This window comes from Setaria viridis, chromosome 4, assembly GCF_005286985.2.
Source record: "Setaria viridis chromosome 4, Setaria_viridis_v4.0, whole genome shotgun sequence".
Classification (NCBI taxonomy): Eukaryota; Viridiplantae; Streptophyta; class Magnoliopsida; order Poales; family Poaceae; genus Setaria; species Setaria viridis.
Genome location: NC_048266.2, coordinates 39,032,922 through 39,049,747, shown reverse-complemented (window position 1 = coordinate 39,049,747; position 16,826 = coordinate 39,032,922). Strand labels below are relative to the sequence as shown.

Here is a 16,826-nt window from a genome sequence, read left to right as displayed (position 1 = left end):
TGGAGTTGGATTGATCCTTGTTCCTTGTTAACTAGTAGATGATAAAATGTTTGTCGTAGCGTAATTCAATAGAACAGGTGAATTTTGGAGCATCGTTGATGATACAAATTGGTATGGTTCGAGTAAATTGAGACCACACGAGAGTGCCTACTCGAGGCGCCCTACGAACCATGCGCTCGGCCTCCCCTGCGTGCTCTGCCTCCGCTGCAGTTCCATCTAGCTGTGAGCTCTGAGCTCTCCAGAGGGCGTTCAGGAGCACGCAGGCAAGTTGCTCGACAAAATTGCCGCTGCTGGTTGCCGCAGCATGCTGAGGACCTCAAAGTTGCTGCTGCTGAGGGTAAACGGGAGCTCCTCCAGCAAGTGGTGAATTCATCAGGATTGAAATGGCCATGGAAAGCTGCCCAACGAACTCCTCAAGGAAGATAGGCAAGATAGTTTCTATACCTATGGCATATAAATTTTGACGTATCAGTGAGCTTGGTGGTTACAATGCATAGCTAATCTCGAGTATTTAGGAGCAGGCAAATATTGCTAAGGTGCCATACCAAAGGATCCCTAAACTAACACAAGAATGCACCACAAACATCAGTTCCTAAAACCATCAATAATCTAAACTAACCATTCATCCAGCTCTAGCAACGTTTCCCTTGGACTTCTTTGATTTGGAGAGAGCAGCTTGTTTGCCATCCAGAGGCTTCTTGAAAGGAAGAAAGTCTATTCCACACATGTATGGTTGCAGCACCTTGGGCACTTCAACACCATCCTCCTTTTGGTACGTCTCCAGTATACAGCAAAGTGTCCTCTCAGTGGCTGTCAGTGTAGAGTTCAGCGTGTGAACATATTTCTTTGATCGTTCATCACGCTTTCTCTGGCCATTGGTGATCCCAAGCCTCCTTGCTTGATAGTCCGTACAGTTTGAGCATGACACCAGTTCTCTGTAGTTCTTTGATGCAGGGAACCACCTTTCTAAATCGTACTTCTTGGCTGCAGCAATGTTAAGGGCACCTGACACGACGTTGACAATCTGGCCTGCTATGCCGAGCTCCCTGTAGAAATCTTCTGAATTCTTGATCATCTCCTCGTGCATTTCCCAAGATTCATCGCCATCCGGGCCTGTGATGCAGAATTGCTCAATCTTCTGAAACTCGTGCGTTCTGTAGATACCGGCCGTGTCTCTGCCGTGTGAACCAGCTTCTTTCCGGAAGCAGGTTCAGTAGCCGACGTATCTGATCGGCAACTGATCAGGATGGATCTGCTCGCCCTGATGGTAACAGGCCAGCGGCTGCTCTGACGTGGCAATGAGAAACTTCCCTTCTCCTTCTAGCTTGTAAAGCTCCTCGTCGTACTGGGACAGCTGAGCACATTTACCCATGGCTTCCTTTGTCATCATGAGAGGAGTCTGGATGAGCTTGTAGCCTTGTTTTCTTAGGAAAGCGATGCCGAAGTTGATCAGCGCGGGCACCTTCCTCTTTCAGATAGTAACCCCTTCCGCCGGCGGCAGCCACACCCTTCTTCAGATCCACGATGTCAAGCATCAGGCAGAGATCCAGGTGATTCTTCAAGCCTTCCTCCATCCTCCTCTCTCCGAATGTCCGTAAGGGAACATTGTTTGCCTCGTCGGCGCTGACGGGCACGGACTTGTGCAGGATGTTGCCGATGGATATGAGCGTGGCGTCGCGCGTGGCCTTGGCCTTGTGCACCTCGGCTTCCATGGCCGCCTGCCTCTTCTTGGCCTCGTTAGTGTGATCCATGAGCTCCTTCGCCGCATCGTCTTGCTTGCCGACCTTGAGCTTGCCGATCCTCTTGCTCGTGGAGTTGAGCTCCTGCCGGACCTTGTCCAGGCAGAACCGTTGGCGCCGCCATGCGTCGTCGAGGGCGACGACCTCGTCGACGAGATCGGTGGCAGCGAAGCGGTGAAGCTGGGACTCGCGGACAACGTCAAGACCTGGCTCGCCGGTGCGGAACAGGTAGCGCCAAGTCGAGCATCTTGGCGACGGGGAAAATAATCGTGCAGTTGATTTGATGGGCAAGATGGCGAGGGCTGGGAGTTCATTATATAGACCGGGAGATGGATTGGGGAATTGAGTCGGATCGGAGACGGTCTTGTCGTGGGAATCGGATCGGAGTCCGACAGCAACTCGTCAATTTTCTGGACCGACGTGATCGATGCAGTCGGAAGCACTTTCAACGTCTCCAACTGCAACCGGGAGCTCATCGGCGCCAACTACCCGACCAACCCGTCCGAAGCGGTGTCGCGTACGTGTCGTCGTGTCGCTGCGGGACGCGCACGGCGTCGACGGCGGCGGGCGTGGCCGTGGCCGGGGCCAGCGTCCTGGGCGCCCGGGCCGGCGAGGCGCGCGGCGTGGCACCGGGCGCGCACGTCGACCTAGGCGATGTCGGCGTCGCCGCCGCCGGCTTCTGAGCACGGCGGCGTGCCACAGCCGTCGCGCTTGCTTTATCGCAGCGATCGAAGCCGCGGCGCGTTCTTATGGGGTGATCCATGCTTTTAATTCCAACCGCGGGATACAGATTGGACGGCCCAGGGGGGCCCGGGGTGGACGGTAAATGAAATACCGTCCACCCCGGACGGTGAATCAAATACCGTCCGCCCCCGGTCGCGGCCCACCCGCCGGTGCTGGTGAGCCGACAGCCCTGCAAACCTTCAGGCGGTGGCGGCGGCTGCGCCAGGCACCCTTCGCCGTGCGAGGCTGCGAGCATCGTCGCCCGGCAGGCGCGGCGTAGGTGGTGCCGGCATCCTCGCCGGGATGGACGATCGCGGTGCGCGACGGCGCCGACGTGTTCTCACTCTCCCTCGGCGCGGCTTCCCCCCATCCCGCTCTTCGAGGACAGCATCGCCATCGGCAGCTTCCGCGCCACCGCGCGTGGCCTCTCCGTCGTGTGCGCCGCCGGAACGATGGGCCGGCATGAAGCTCAGTGGCGAACGAGACGGCACGCGGATCGGGCGAGCGCGCGTGCGCGTCGGCGGTGGCGGTGTTCTCCGCGAGCGGGCCGAGCCTGACGTGTGCTCTCTGTCGTGTCGTTGCTCGTCGGCCCGTCAGGGCTCGAGGGCGACGCCCGCCGGTCAACTTCAGCGTGCTCTCCAGGACATCGATGGCGGCCCGGTGCACCCGTCCTGGAGCCCGGCGATGTCCCGGTCCGCGATCGTGTCTTCGGCCGACATAACGGGCCGGCAGAGCAAGGCGATCATGGACGGCGACGGCGGCCACGCCGACGTGTTCGCCATGGGCACCGGGCACGTGAACCCGGCGCGCGCCGTCGAGGTGTCGACCGGGCAGTCGGGGGTTAACTAGGCACTTTCCACGGCCGTAGATGATCACTCCTGTTTCTGAAGTCTGAACAATATAGGCCCCTGTCTTTCAGCAGCTGAACCATTTTTTTTCTTTAACTTTTCATCTCAATTCTACCCGTCTTTATATCCACCTGCTCACTTTCCTTGCTGAAATTTTCGCTTGGCCCTTGGTTCTGCTTCAGTGCCTGGATGTAGATTCGAAGTTGCCTGACTTGAGCTTGCCGATCTTCTTGCTGTTGGTGTTGAGCTCCTGCTGGACCTTGTCCTTGTTTAATTTAGTTGGAACTGGCGTCGTCGAGGGAAACGACCTCATCGATGTGGCCGCGAAGCAGTGAACCTGTGACTCCCGGACAAGATCCGGGTTGCCGGTGTGGAACAGGTTCACGTCGAGCATCGTCACCGTGGTCCGACTTGCACGACGGGAAAAAGAATCATGCAGTTGGAACGAGAGCGGCGAGGAGGTGCAGGAACAAGTCTACTTTACCCCCGACCCATAGAGGATTGTCTACTTAACCCTAAAATCGGGTATCCTACATCTCAACTATCCGAAATCGTTTAAATAACTCTCTGGAGTAGTTTTGAAGGTGGTTTTGCCTACGCCATATTACATTTGGACAATGACATGGCAATAACATGTTAAAAAAATCTACTTCATCCCCTAAATATTGAGGTTCGTGTCTACGTAACCCTCTCAACTGTATAACTGGATATTTAACCTTCTAAGTATTCAATGCCATCTAGATTAATTATCCCCTGCAACGGTTTGTTATGTTGTTTGTTAATGTGCAGCACAAAATGGAAGATGACGTGGCATTGGCCCCATCCCTCCCTCTCTCACACAAATATGTCCCGCTACTAGTCATCTGCAATATTTTGCTAACAAGATAAAATGGTGCAAAGATGACTAGCATGATATAAAATGGTGCGCTTTTGCTTGGCTCGTGTCGCGCGTGCGAGAGCTGTGCGGGTTACGGTACTGCGGTAGTGTGCATGGCAAGGGGCTTGCGTCGCAAGCTTGGCATGAGATGCTTGCGAGAAGCTCGTCTCTGTTTTGTGCATGCACATGCAGAAAGTATGAGTGAGAGAGGTTAGAGGGAAATGATTGATAAACAGGTTGTTGGCTTAGGGAGAATAGAGAGAGAAGCAAGTTAATCGGTTGCACTAATGGAAACGGAGATTAAGCTAGGGATGGATTTTAGATGAAAAAATGAATTGAGCTTGAGAATAGTTTTGCAATATTTTGAAAGTAGATTTCTGAAATAGGTTTTGAAGTTTTTGAATTTGAGTGATTTTTAGATTTGAATTTTCAGGCTGTTACATCTTCCCCTCATTTCCGCCACCCTCTCCTGCCTTCTCCAATCCACGCCCTTGAGTTAGGGTTCCGGCAACTTCCGCGTCATCCTTGCAATCTTGTGGTTCCATGTCGTCCAATCGGTCGCCCTGTCTCACCCGCTGATGGCCCCGTCGGGCGCGACGGAGGTGGATCCCCAGTCCCAGCCTGCCGCGCCGCCTGCCGAGCTGCAAGAGGTGATGCACCGGACGAAGGCCGTCAACTTCCTTGGACGCCGCACGCCCATCGCCTACCAGAACAAGAATGGGCCCTGCCCGTTCCTCGCCATCTGTAAGCTTCCATTCGATTTCGAAACCCCGCGAGTTTTTCGCCCGTGCGTGGTACTTGCCAGCGGTATTCATGTCTGCAGTTTTCATTTCTGCAGGTAATGTGCTGCTGCTGAAGAATGTGATCAGCCTAAACTCTATATAACAATTATTCATTTAAACCCCAATGGTCTTTTAAATTTACTATTTTATTTCATGTCATTAGTTTTAATCCAAAATTTATAAATCCTTAGTTTATACAAATTCTAGTGGCATAGTAATAGGCTCATTCGTTCATGTCTTTGTTCAAAATTTGGCCTTGATCTAATGGATATAACAAGTACTCTCTCCATAATGTGAGGGCCCAAGCTTGAAGACAATGGGAGGAGAAGAGAGAGCTCAGATGGAGAGGCAAGAGGATGAGATGATGAAAAATGTAAACCTATTATCCTCTTGCCCCTTGGGCTCCTTTTATTCAATTCGTAGGAATTCGTAGGTAGTATGGGAAATGACAAATTTGCTCTTGGATTTTTACAAGGAGCAATCTAAGCCACATGACTAGGATAGTCTAGCCATTGTCATCTGATAGATATTGTTGCACGAAAGTAGTAATACTCATCGTATTCCATTGTAGGTTAAACAAAGCATGCCATACAGAGTACACCGGTTTATTAAATTGACACTGAAATCTGAATTGATTTGACGCTCAAATATGAAAATTAATATTGTTATATAGTTTGGTCTCGAAGATATCATTTAAGAACTAAATTTGGTACCAGCATGTTTTAATCAGCGCCTCCAGAGTACACCAATTTATTAAATTAATGACACAACAAAGAACATCAATCCATACTTGTCCATAGCTTGACTACATCATCGCGGTCTCGCCTCAACCACCGATCCCAAGGAGGTGAGTGGCTAATGAGATGTAGATTGAGTAAGAGACAGCCAAAGAAATGGAAATGTGGTTTGCGAGATTGGGATGTGGTTTGCGAGAAGGGAATGGATATGAGGTAGCTACTGGAAGACACACGGGCTAGGATCATCGGCGGTGTCCAGGCACAAGCACCGGACGATGACGCAAGAACCACTATCGCCACTCTACAACATGGGAAACTTGTGCGTGAGAGAATTTTGGGAGCTAGCATTTCCAAGGGGGGTAAAGGAGGCGCGGGCAAGGAGGTTTGGGTTGGGACTGCAGTAGGTCTATACGGGAAGATCAATTCTACCGAATGTTTTGATAGAATGTTCTTTTTTTCAGTCCCTAGGTGCGAACGAGTCTCAAGCTGAGTTGGTTAGATGGTCTCAATAGGACTCCTCAGGTCTGGGTTCGACTCTCTGTGGTAGCTTCAGGTTGGGTTTAAAAAAATTGCCCAATGGTAGTCTCACAATGGGTCACGGGCTCCAGGAGATTAACAATTAAAGAGCTCACTAGCACATGTCGTATTAAAATATGCCTAAAAAGCTTTGGGGAATTAGGGGAGGTAAAGAAGAGACAACGCCTCTTAAGTACTCCTTCCGTTCCAAATTGTAGGTCATTTTGGTTTTTCTAGGTTCATAGATATTATTATGCATCTAGATATACCCTATATCTAGATGCTTAATAATATACCCTATATTTATGCACCTAAAAAAGCCAAAACGACCTACAATTTGGAACGGAGGGAGTAGTGACCAACACAAAGATGACTATAGTGGTTCTTAGTAAGTGAACATACAAACTAACTAGCTAAGAACATGAAGTCATGCGAGGTGAAGTAGACTCCTAACGATAGTGAGTAGGATCCTTATTAAGAGTCTTACAGTTGGAAGCGCGAAACTGAATATTAATCTCCACAGAATCCTCAAGACGTGACCTAGTTATTCACGGAGATGCTTCTCCATGAGCAAAATGTGCTAACGATTATCCCTGGTAATGAGCATGCATTGACAAGAAGAAGTGTAAGCCTTAGGAACAGGAGGGCCGGCGAGGATCACTTGGCCCGTCTCAACATTTTCCCAGGCCTCAAATTCGGGAGCTTCATTTGTGAATCGATCCCACGGTTGGGTTGCAGAGCTGCAACTCACCCAAGAGCGCAAGTGGATGGCTGCAGGCCGATGGTGGCCTGTTGTTGGGAAAGTTCTTAGGGATGATGAATCTTGTATGTGTTACTTGCGGGCTCGCCTCGAATACGCTTAGACTCTGAACCTTGAACTTGTGCACGCTTCGAAAAGAAAGGTGGGGAAAACTTATTATTCTCTAGAAAATGAAGTGTATAGCCATGAGAGGGAGAGAGCTGAGAACAAGAGCTCTGGATCATAAGCACTAACAGAGAATCAGAGGTAAAGAGCTAAAACAAGGAGTGTAAAGAGCTCAAACAAGGAGTGAGGCTAGATCATCTAGAACGTTACATATGGCTCAACTGCCTCTCTCATCCTCTTGTACAGAGGAAAATCACTTATTTTATTTATCATTTTGTATACAACTCTCAGGTGTATCAATCCTGTGTGCTGCTATATATAAATGGTTTACTTACCCCAAATTGTGTTACTCTTATCTGCGTCTTTCAGAGAAACAGATCGTACTGCCTATGGTCATCACTCATCAGAGCTTGACATTCAGACCAGCAACAGGAACAGCAACCATGTTGTTTGCGTGTCCGAAACGTCAGTTTTTCAGTAGTTCGAGTCTATGCCCGAGTCACTTCTTCGCTGCCGCCTTTCTCCCAGACGGCGTAGTCCTTGCCGTGGGTAGCAACCTCAAACCCTACCGGGATAAGGTGCCCGAGGTCGTACCTGGACCCGATCTTCACGATCACCTTGCCGTCGATCTCCGCCACGTAGGCGTCGCCATCATGCTCGAGGATCGTCAGCTCGCTCGTCGGCGTGATGCCATTGCGCTTCCGCACCGCAACCAGTGCTGCGATCTCGTCCTTGAACCCCCAGTCGAAGAAATGGTCATAGAACTGCAGTTGATCAAGAGACCACATTCACTATCAGAGATCATGTCGATGTCCAATAATGCAACAAGTAGAATAACGGCAGCTATATGTACTCACAATGCATGGGTTGCCGGGGTGCGTGAGGATGTAGGCGTAGCCCTGCATGACCTTGTCGTGGGGGAACGGCCATTGGGCCTGCGTGGAGCCCGTGTCGTGGTTGTCGACGAAGGTGACGGCCTTCGCCGGCCACCACCCGATGACGCCGGGCGCCTTCCCCTCCGTGTCGATGAGCCTCCACAGCTCACCCTCCACGGCGGCGTTCAGGATCCCCTTGGTGGTGAAGTCGAACACCGTGGCCGGCGACGCCGCTCCGCCCACCTTGTCCACCCAATCCACCAGTGCCTGCCGGTGCGGGTCCTGATCATACGCGGGCTTCCCGTCGTCGCCAGCAGGCACCATCTTGTCCCATATCTCGGCGACGACGAAGCTCGGGGCCGTGCCATTGATGTAGACTCTGGCGACCTCTGCAGAGTAGCCCCTGGCGAAGTCGAGGCGCCATGCGTCGAAGCCTAGGTCAGACTTGAGCCATAGCATCCACTCGGTGAGCTCCCGCTGGACACGGTCGTTGAGGTGGTCGATGTCGGGGGCTCCGGGGAAGTCGGCGCCCGTGTCGAGGTTGCCTGTGCCGTCCGAGTACTTGGCGTCGTCGCGGCAGATCATGTGGGCGCGCCAGTCGAGGCGGCTGTCGGGTGTGCCGCCCTCGAAGATGCAGTAGATGCCGCGGCTGTCCTTGTAGTCGGCGCACCGGTGGTTGATGACGATGTCCGCCACCGCCTGCACGCCCTTGTCGTGGAACGCGGCGATCAGGGACTTGAGCTCCGCCGCCGTCCCGTACTTGGACGCGTCCAGGTCGTATAGACGACCAGGCATGTAACCTTCGCTGGAGACGGAGTGGGACGGCGGCGGGAGCCAGACGTGCGTGACGCCAGCGGCAGCAATGTCGTCGACCTTCCCCATCAGGTTGTTGTACCACCCACCCGTCTGCTTCGACGACTCCCAGTTGAACCCCTGCACCAGCTCAATTCCTTCAGAGAGAGATATCAACGACGAAGCTGAACAACCTACGGGATGATCGCATGATCAGTCAGATCAAAGGGCATCGGCCATGATCGGATGAATTGGTTACCTGGAACAGGACCTGGCCGGATGACAGTCCCAGGAGGAGGAGCAGGGTCGACAGGCAGCACATGTGCCTGTTCCCCATCCCCATTGCTCTCTCTCTCTCTCTCTCCCTCTGCTTCTCTGTTCCTCTCTCACGCAAGCAGTCTCTACACTGACCACTAGCTTGGAACTGGATCGGACGAGATGGTGAGTGTGGTGAGCTCGCAGTAGGAACATGCCGGGTATTTATAGGCAGAAAGAACCACAGAACACAATTTGGTAGCAGTAGCTTATCCGTATTGTGGATAACGGATAATGGATTTGCACCGAACTCCGTGACAAGTTATTTCTTCCCCAGGCAACTCAAGATCACAGCTGAAGAAGATGATGAATTGATGGTGGTCAAGTCAATGAGGATGGCTGGCACAAATTTCCAAGACAAAAGAGGATGTTGGAATTGAAACCAAGAAGAACCTTTCGTAGAGTACCAGTTTTTTATGGGGAAGTAAGCATGGGTCACTTAGGCTAGTCCCAGTGCAAGGTTTTCATTGTATTGTTTCCAAGGATGCCACATCATCCCATGAGGTGTGTTCTCATGAATGAAACATGGAGTCTCAGTGCACAGTTTTAATGCACAGTTTCATAGGTTGTCCTCAGCATTTATTAGTTACGTGAGGTTGTGATCAAGTGTTCCATGTGATTATGTAGCCACTTGTATTTGTTACTTGAAATATGATACACATGAAGGATCTAGCAACATAGTGAAATTTAAATATCAACCAAAAGTATTTAAAAATAACTTATATCATACAAGATAAATTGGATCACATATATTACATAAATTACATATATTGTAACCCGAACTCAAGATACGTTTGGGTGGGACCTTGACCTTCGCCAAATATGCTCAATCAAATCTTTCTTAAGTTGTTTATGGGTTGAGGTATCTTGAATATCAGCATCATTCTCTAGTATTCTTTCAAACAAGACATAATCTTCAGGGGAGAATGCTGGTGCTTCAACAGTCGTTGTACTTGGAGCTTCATTCAAATCAAGATTCTCTTCAATATTGTCTTCTGTTTTTTCTTGTTCGACTATCATATTGTGAAGTATGATGCACGCTCGGATAACTTTCTCAAGTTCTCCTCGATCATATAGATGAGCTGGTCGCTTCAAAATGCAAAATCGACGTCGCAAGATACCGAAAGCTCGTTCAATATCCTTTCTCTTGGATTCTTGTTCCTGTGCAAATAACTTGTCCTTCTCGGTGATGGGCAAGGATATTGACTTCACAAACACAGCCCATTCAGGGTATATTCCATCAGTAAGATAATAACCGGTGTTGTACTGATTTTCGTTAACCATGTAGTGCACCTGATGAGCACGCCCCTTTAGCTCTTCAATAAATAGAGTCGACTGGTTAAGAACATTGATATCATTATTAGAACCAGCAACTCCAAAGAACGCATGCCAAATCCAAAGATCATGAGAAGCTACAGACTCAAGTATTATGGTTGGAACTTTTTGATCGCCCCGAGTGAATTGGCCCTTCCATGTATTGGGACATCTTTCCCAATGCCAATGCATACAGTCAATACTCCCGAACATGTCAGGAAAATCTCGACTCTCACCAATTTTAAGCAAATGCTCAGCATCTTCCACAGTAGGGCGCCTCAAATAGTGTCCACCAAAAATTTCGATAACACCTTGGACAAACATCTTCATCGCCTCTAATGCAGTACTTTCTCCAATTTTTAAATATTCATCTAGATGATCTGCAGCACTACCATTAGCCAATTGACAAATTGCCACTGTGCATTTCTGCAGTGGTGTTAGGCCTTGACGATTAAGAGCATCCACCTTTGTAGTGAAATAATCGGATATCTTCTAACTCATCAACGATGCGTAGAAAGAGTGGCCTGGACATACGGAATCTCTGTCGAAAAATATTTGCTGGGTACAGAGGGTTATCTGAGAAATAATCATCAACCAAATGTTGATGGTACTGCTCCCTTGGCCTTCTGATGTACTTCCTCGGACCACTTCGAGGATCATATGTGGCTTCTTGGAGATCTTCTAAACTTGACTTAAGAATTTGAGTTGCCTCATCGATGACATCATCGATAATTTCCTCCTCGATGAGGAAGTCATCCCAATCATCAGAGAGGTTGCTTGTGGGGTTAGGAGAGTGGTCGACAGAGAAAGAATCATCCTGTTGCTCCATATATAAAGTGGCACAAATGTACTACGTTGGTGTACCATCAGGGTTGCATATATAGGTAGCAGCTCTGCTGCCGTTTCATACCTATCAGTTCAGTTCAGCATTCACACTATCAGTTCAACCATCAGTTCAGCATTCACACTAGCATACACACATACAACCATCAGTTCAGCATTCACAGAAATCATGCATTCACACTATAAACAACACTCATTCACACTAAATAAAAACAGCATTGGTACTGATATTTAGAAATCACCACAGTTTAAAAACAACATTGGTCATAGATTAAAGACTCCCATGGTTGCTGCAGAAATCACCACAGTAACAGATTGCTCAATAACAAAATAAAAAATAGGGATACACAAGTATTGGTCACAACAGCAGCATTGGTCACATATTGATCAAGAACAAGAACACTTCACACTTAATCGTTGTTACTGAACAGTTTCTTCTCCATCATCTCTAGTGTCTTCTCTCTTCTAGCCTTTGATTCTTCTGTCATCTGACTAGTGTCTTGGTGAAGCAATGAATCATAGACTTGAAGCATTTTTGCTTCCTTTTCCTCTTGTGCTGCCTTCAGTCTCATCCTTGAGATTTCAAGATGTGCCTCTATTGTCTTCGCACGCGCCTGCTTATGCTCTTGAGTAACCGCAACTATATTATCTATATTACCTCCTAAGATTGCAAATCCTTCAATCACCTCTTCCGTCTTGCACTTGCTATTGCGTCTTCCGCTTGCCTTGGCTGCATCTTTCCCAATTGGATGCTCGGTTTGTATGTCATCATCAACATCAATGGGAAGTTGTGATTGATTCTTTTCTTTCTCTAATTGGGCAACATGTGCACACCATTTAGGTTGATTCTTGAGAGTCCTCCACCAATGGATCAAAGTGAAAGGCTTCTTGTATCGTTCTGTACACAGTGCAAGTGCCTCATCCATCATCTGATCATCAGATGCCCTACTTTTGTTCACTCTATTGACCTTAGTCCAACATCCATTGAAGTCGGCGATAACTGTTTTCAAGCGTGACCAATGAATCTTCAGTTGATTTGTGTCCCTTTCACGACCTGGTGCTGCGTTCTTGTTGAACTCTTCAGCGATATCCTTCCAAAAACTATCGTATTTCTTGTCATTCGCTCTTATTGGGTCATTAGAATTGTTCAGCCATTCACTCACCTACAACAAGAAATCAGAACTACTTATGAAAAGGAACTTCTCTTTGCCGTCCTACTTGCCTACAGCAAGAAATTAGAACAGCAAGAATGAGACTATTACCAATCGAACTTCCTCTTCATGCGACCAATGCCTGCTCTTTGATGTCCTACTTGTCTCGACACTTTTGTCACCATCAATGTCAATGGAGACTTGAGGTGTGGATTGTTCTTGTGCCGGTGGTGGTGGTGATGGAGAAATTGGTACAAAGTCATTAGTAAGCCCAACGAAATGGAAATTTTGTTCCGGTGCAGCAAATGGTGGTTGTTGTAACATATTACCATAACCTGCCCTGAAATATAAATACACGAAGGATCAGAACAACTGCAAAACATAGCAATAAAGACATGGTTTGACAGAGACTGTGACAATGGCTACTATAGTATGTAAGTGCACAAACACAAGGAACAGAGACATGCTTCTTTAGTTTTCAGATAATCTGTATATAATAACTGAGAGGCATTTAGACCTTACAATGTTCTGCATGTCAGCTTAGTTGATGATAACGGGACATGTGCAGAAAGATAATCAAGAGTTCAAGACCTTATAAAAACACAGGTAAAAATATGAATAAACAAAGAAAAATAGATCTCTTTGCCTCTGAAATTCGACCAGTGAGTCATAATACTTTCACAAGCAGTGTATTTTGTATAAGGGGTAATTTAGTTCTTCCTTTCAGGTCATCAAGACAAGGTGAAACAGAGTCGACAAAACCATTGAGCCTTCAAGTGATTCACCCAGGCTCAACAGCACGAACAGTGAAACAAGTATTAACACAGAGCACTTGTTAGCCAGGCTGCAAGCTTCTTTGATAAATTAACCCATCTCCTAATGCAACTAATTACATGTTCAATTGGTCACCGATGATCATAAAAACATTGTTCAAAAACAGTCATATTTATCTTACCAGGGATTTGTGCATTGGTTAGCTTGTGGTGAATGAATGCCACTAGCTACGGCCTGCCATCCTAGAGGAATCGTCCGCGGCAGCTGCCCAGCAGCAGGCGGCGGCGGCGGTAGCCCAGAACGAATCGGCGGTGGAGGCAGCGGCGGTTGCCCAGCAGGAGACGGCGGCGGCAGTTGCCCAGCATGAACCGATGACCGTGGAGCTGGTGATGGTGGCGGCGGTGCCTTCCGCTTCCTCTTCTCCCGAGTCGCCATTGTCGGTGGCGGTGGATCCGTCGGAGCTGGGCGCGGGACCTGGGCGTGGAAGCTAGACGGGAGAGGGCGGGAGTTGACGTGGGAACTGGGTGGGGGAGGGCGGGAGCTAGGCGCGGGAGGGCAGGATCTGGCCGGTCGAGGAATTTCTTCCGCCGTCGCACCGGATCTGCGCGATGAAACGAAGCTACCCCAGTGCAGTGTCGTGCGCGTACCGAGGGGCTCAGGTGCCTGGGTAACGATGCGTACCTCGTTTTATCTGGATGAAACTGGTACTATCTCTCTCTCCTCTTCAATTTCTTGCCACATCATCACAAAAGCTGATGTGGCAGGCAATTAATGTGCATGAAACTCCTATGAAACTCTGCACTGGGACTAGCCTTAGGCCATTCTCAACGAGGGATTTTATGTTTATGTTTTCAAAATGCCACATAAGCAAGAGAACATTTAATTCGTGATTGAAATAGTTCCATGCAATGTATTGTTTCATTCATTGTTGTTTCCTAGGCTATATGTAAGACACAGACTGTGTTGGAAACAGTGTGTACATCGTTTCATCACCATGAAACTCATTTCATCTCTTTTTTTATTAACTCTTTGCCACATCATAAAAACTCTGACATGGCACTCTATTTAAGGAGAATAAAACTCCCATTGAGAATGGCCTTATACACATGTTTTGAGACGGAAGGAGTAGCTTATAGTTTGCAGTAGTATACTAATACTAGTATGACGATCCAGACACCATACTGCAGCTTCTCGTTAAGCTGGTGGTGACTGTACGTGACACATAGGCTTGGCGATATCAATTCAGCATGGCTGCAAAGGCAAAGTGACAATGACAGACACAGACCATTGTCCATGATTGATACACTTAGGGCCTGTTTGGATGCAGGCTGCTAAAGTTTAGCAGCTGTCACATCGGATATTTGATACTAATTAGGAGTATTAAATATAGTCTAATTACAAAACTAATTGCACAGATGGAGTCTAATTCGCGAGATGAATCTATTAAGCCTAATTAGTCCATATTTTGACAATGTGGTGCTACAGTAACCATTAGCAAATGATGGATTAATTAGGCTTAATAGATTCGTCCTCGAATTAGCACAGGGTTATGCAATTAGTTTTATAATTAGCTTATGTTACGTCCTCCTAATTAGCATCCGAACATCCGATGTGATACTGCTAAACTTTAGCACCTGGTATCCAAACACCCCCCTTATCCCCTTATCCGATCTTTTCGATCAATCCAATAAACAATTAGGCTGATTGAGTAATATAGTAACATCAAATTGGTAAACACAAAGCTATTCGTAGAGGCAGAGATTGGGGTGAGTCTCTCGAGGCAGACAGTTGAGACACTGTTCATGAAACTTGTAAACCAAAATTTGCAAAGCATGTGTTGCCAATTGGACGAAGCAACCTCAGTCAGCGGACTGCAACAGATTGGTCAAAAAGATTTTTATTTGATGGTGCTGGATAGGAAGGCAATCATCCATATCTATCCATCTATCTTCTTCAATTTGGTTGAGAGTTATTGGAGAGAAAGGTTCTTTCTTCAGGTACTCCCTCCGTCCTCCGTTTCAAATTATAGGTTGTTTTGACATTTCTAGATGCATAATTTTTACTATGTATATAGATATAGTATATATCTAGATAAATAGCAAAAGCTATGAACCTAAATGCTAAAACGACCTACAATTTGGGACGGAGAGAGTAGCTAAAATATCTGGTGCACAGTAACTCTAGTGATCTTCCATGCACTCCGCAAAAACCTACCAGTTATGCCTTACTCGGTGAATAATGACTGCACTCAAAACCTTGTCTGATAAAGTAGATGGTATTAATGGACTAGAGAGTGCTAGATTAGCATGTGGACATATGAAGGGTTACATTCATCACCAAGGAAATCCTTCAAGGTGTGTAAATAAGAATTGAGGTGAGAAGAAGCTGCTGAAGCATCTAATGCTCATGTAAAAACGAAGAAGAACTGATGCCGAAATGCTCATCCATCTGAGCATTCATATTAGCTGAATGTGTTTGACAGCAACTATTCTCTAATCTATACAGCACGCTAACATCAGACGTTGGTGCCTTTTGGGATCATATGATTGGGTTTTGCTTGGTGTTTGGGTTGCCGTGCCCCACCTTGAGAAGTTTCTGGACTCATCTTATACTTGGAGACACTACCATGACAGATGAGATCTACACACAGTTCCCTCTCAGTTCCAAACTCAGTCACGCCTTGCAGCTGTCCATTTCCTTGTGATGCAATAAAGCAAGCGCAACGGCTGTGGCGCGCCACCGTGGTCAGAAGCCGCTGCTGCCACCGCCGACATCGCCTAGATCGACGTGCGCGCCCGGTTAAACAAAAGAAAGTGGTGAACGAAATTGGATACTGTGCACCGTAGCATCCGCAAATCTTGCAAAACATAAGGCCATTCTCAATGGGAGTTTCATTCTTCATAGAGTGCCATGTCAGAGTTTTTGATGATGCGGCAAAGAGTTAATAAAAAAAGAGATGAAATGAGTTTCTGGTGATAAACGATGTATACACTGTTTCTAACACAGTTTGTGTCTTGCATGGAGCTTAGAAAATAACAATAAATGAAAACAATACATTGTATGGAACTATTTCAACCACGAATTAAATGTTCTTTCGCTTATGTGGCATTTTGGAAACATAAATATGAAATCCCTCGTTCAGAATGGCCTAAGGGCAGTCCCAATGGGAGAAACCAACCTAGTTTCCATAGTCTAGGATATTGTATCAAGAAATCATCCTTCACAATGCAACTTTTTTATCTAGAGTCTAAATAAAAATCCAACCAATCATTCTCCCTTCTAGTACCAGATCCTCTATGCATCATGCACAGGAGCTCGAGTGATGGGTAGCAGGGTGCAAGCATAAAGGATCCGGCAGTAAGTAAGAAGAAACTACTTGGGTCTTCCCAATGCAGATTCGCTGGTTTCTTGGCCCATTGGTGCGCGTGAGGACTTAGTTTCCTCTCTAAGAAATGGTTTCTCTCTCTTCATAATAAATCTACTGCCACATCAGCAAATTGCTTAGTTGGCATGATAATTAAGAGGGATAGAAACTATCATCAATGTCGCATTGGGACTGCCCTAAGTGATCCATGCTTATTTCCCCGTAAAAAACTGGTACTCTAGAAACGGTTCTTCTTGGTTTCAATTCCAACATCCTCTTTTGTCTTGGAAATTTGTGCCAGCCATCCTCAT

At 47.4% G+C, this 16,826-nt stretch overlaps 2 protein-coding genes, 1 long non-coding RNA gene and 2 pseudogenes across 3 annotated transcripts; 1 reads left to right on the top strand and 4 right to left on the bottom strand.

Moving 5' to 3' along the window:
* Positions 1–65: 65 nt before the first annotated feature.
* Positions 66–3,854, bottom strand: LOC117853714 (serine--tRNA ligase-like; annotated as a pseudogene).
* Positions 1,417–3,434, top strand: LOC140222532 (uncharacterized). The gene is made up of 2 exons (XR_011898099.1): positions 1,417–1,550; positions 1,647–3,434. It is a non-coding gene; the product is annotated as an uncharacterized lncRNA (long non-coding RNA).
* A 3,417-nt stretch (positions 3,855–7,271) lies between the features above and the next one.
* Positions 7,272–9,402, bottom strand: LOC117852011 (alpha-amylase type A isozyme). Its single transcript, XM_034733925.2, has 3 exons — positions 9,014–9,402; positions 7,945–8,895; positions 7,272–7,851 (listed from the first exon to the last, which is right to left on the bottom strand). The coding sequence occupies exons 1-3, from the start codon at positions 9,095–9,097 to the stop codon at positions 7,576–7,578; spliced, it is 1,311 nt and encodes a 436-aa protein (XP_034589816.1). The 5' UTR covers positions 9,098–9,402; the 3' UTR covers positions 7,272–7,575.
* Positions 9,403–9,852: 450 nt separating this feature from the next.
* Positions 9,853–11,213, bottom strand: LOC140222681 (protein ALP1-like; annotated as a pseudogene).
* Positions 11,214–11,636: 423 nt separating this feature from the next.
* LOC140222680 (uncharacterized) lies at positions 11,637–13,586 on the bottom strand. Its single transcript, XM_072293499.1, has 3 exons — positions 13,333–13,586; positions 12,489–12,717; positions 11,637–12,389 (listed from the first exon to the last, which is right to left on the bottom strand). The coding sequence occupies exons 1-3, from the start codon at positions 13,584–13,586 to the stop codon at positions 11,637–11,639; spliced, it is 1,236 nt and encodes a 411-aa protein (XP_072149600.1).
* Between the last annotated feature and the right edge of the window lie 3,240 nt (positions 13,587–16,826).

Coding starts and splice junctions, on each gene's coding strand:
- LOC117852011 (XM_034733925.2), bottom strand. CDS start 9,097: ATGGGGATGGGGAACAGGCACATGTGCTGCCTGTCGACCCTGCTCCTC. Junction 8,896..9,013: donor CCGGCCAGGTCCTGTTCCAG/GTAACCAATTCA, acceptor GAGCTGGTGCAG/GGGTTCAACTGGGAGTCGTC. Junction 7,852..7,944: donor ACCCCGGCAACCCATGCATT/GTGAGTACATAT, acceptor GATCAACTGCAG/TTCTATGACCATTTCTTCGA.
- LOC140222680 (XM_072293499.1), bottom strand. CDS start 13,586: ATGGCGACTCGGGAGAAGAGGAAGCGGAAGGCACCGCCGCCACCATCA. Junction 12,718..13,332: donor AACCAATGCACAAATCCCTG/GTAAGATAAATA, acceptor TTTATATTTCAG/GGCAGGTTATGGTAATATGT. Junction 12,390..12,488: donor ATGAAGAGGAAGTTCGATTG/GTAATAGTCTCA, acceptor TTCTTGTTGTAG/GTGAGTGAATGGCTGAACAA.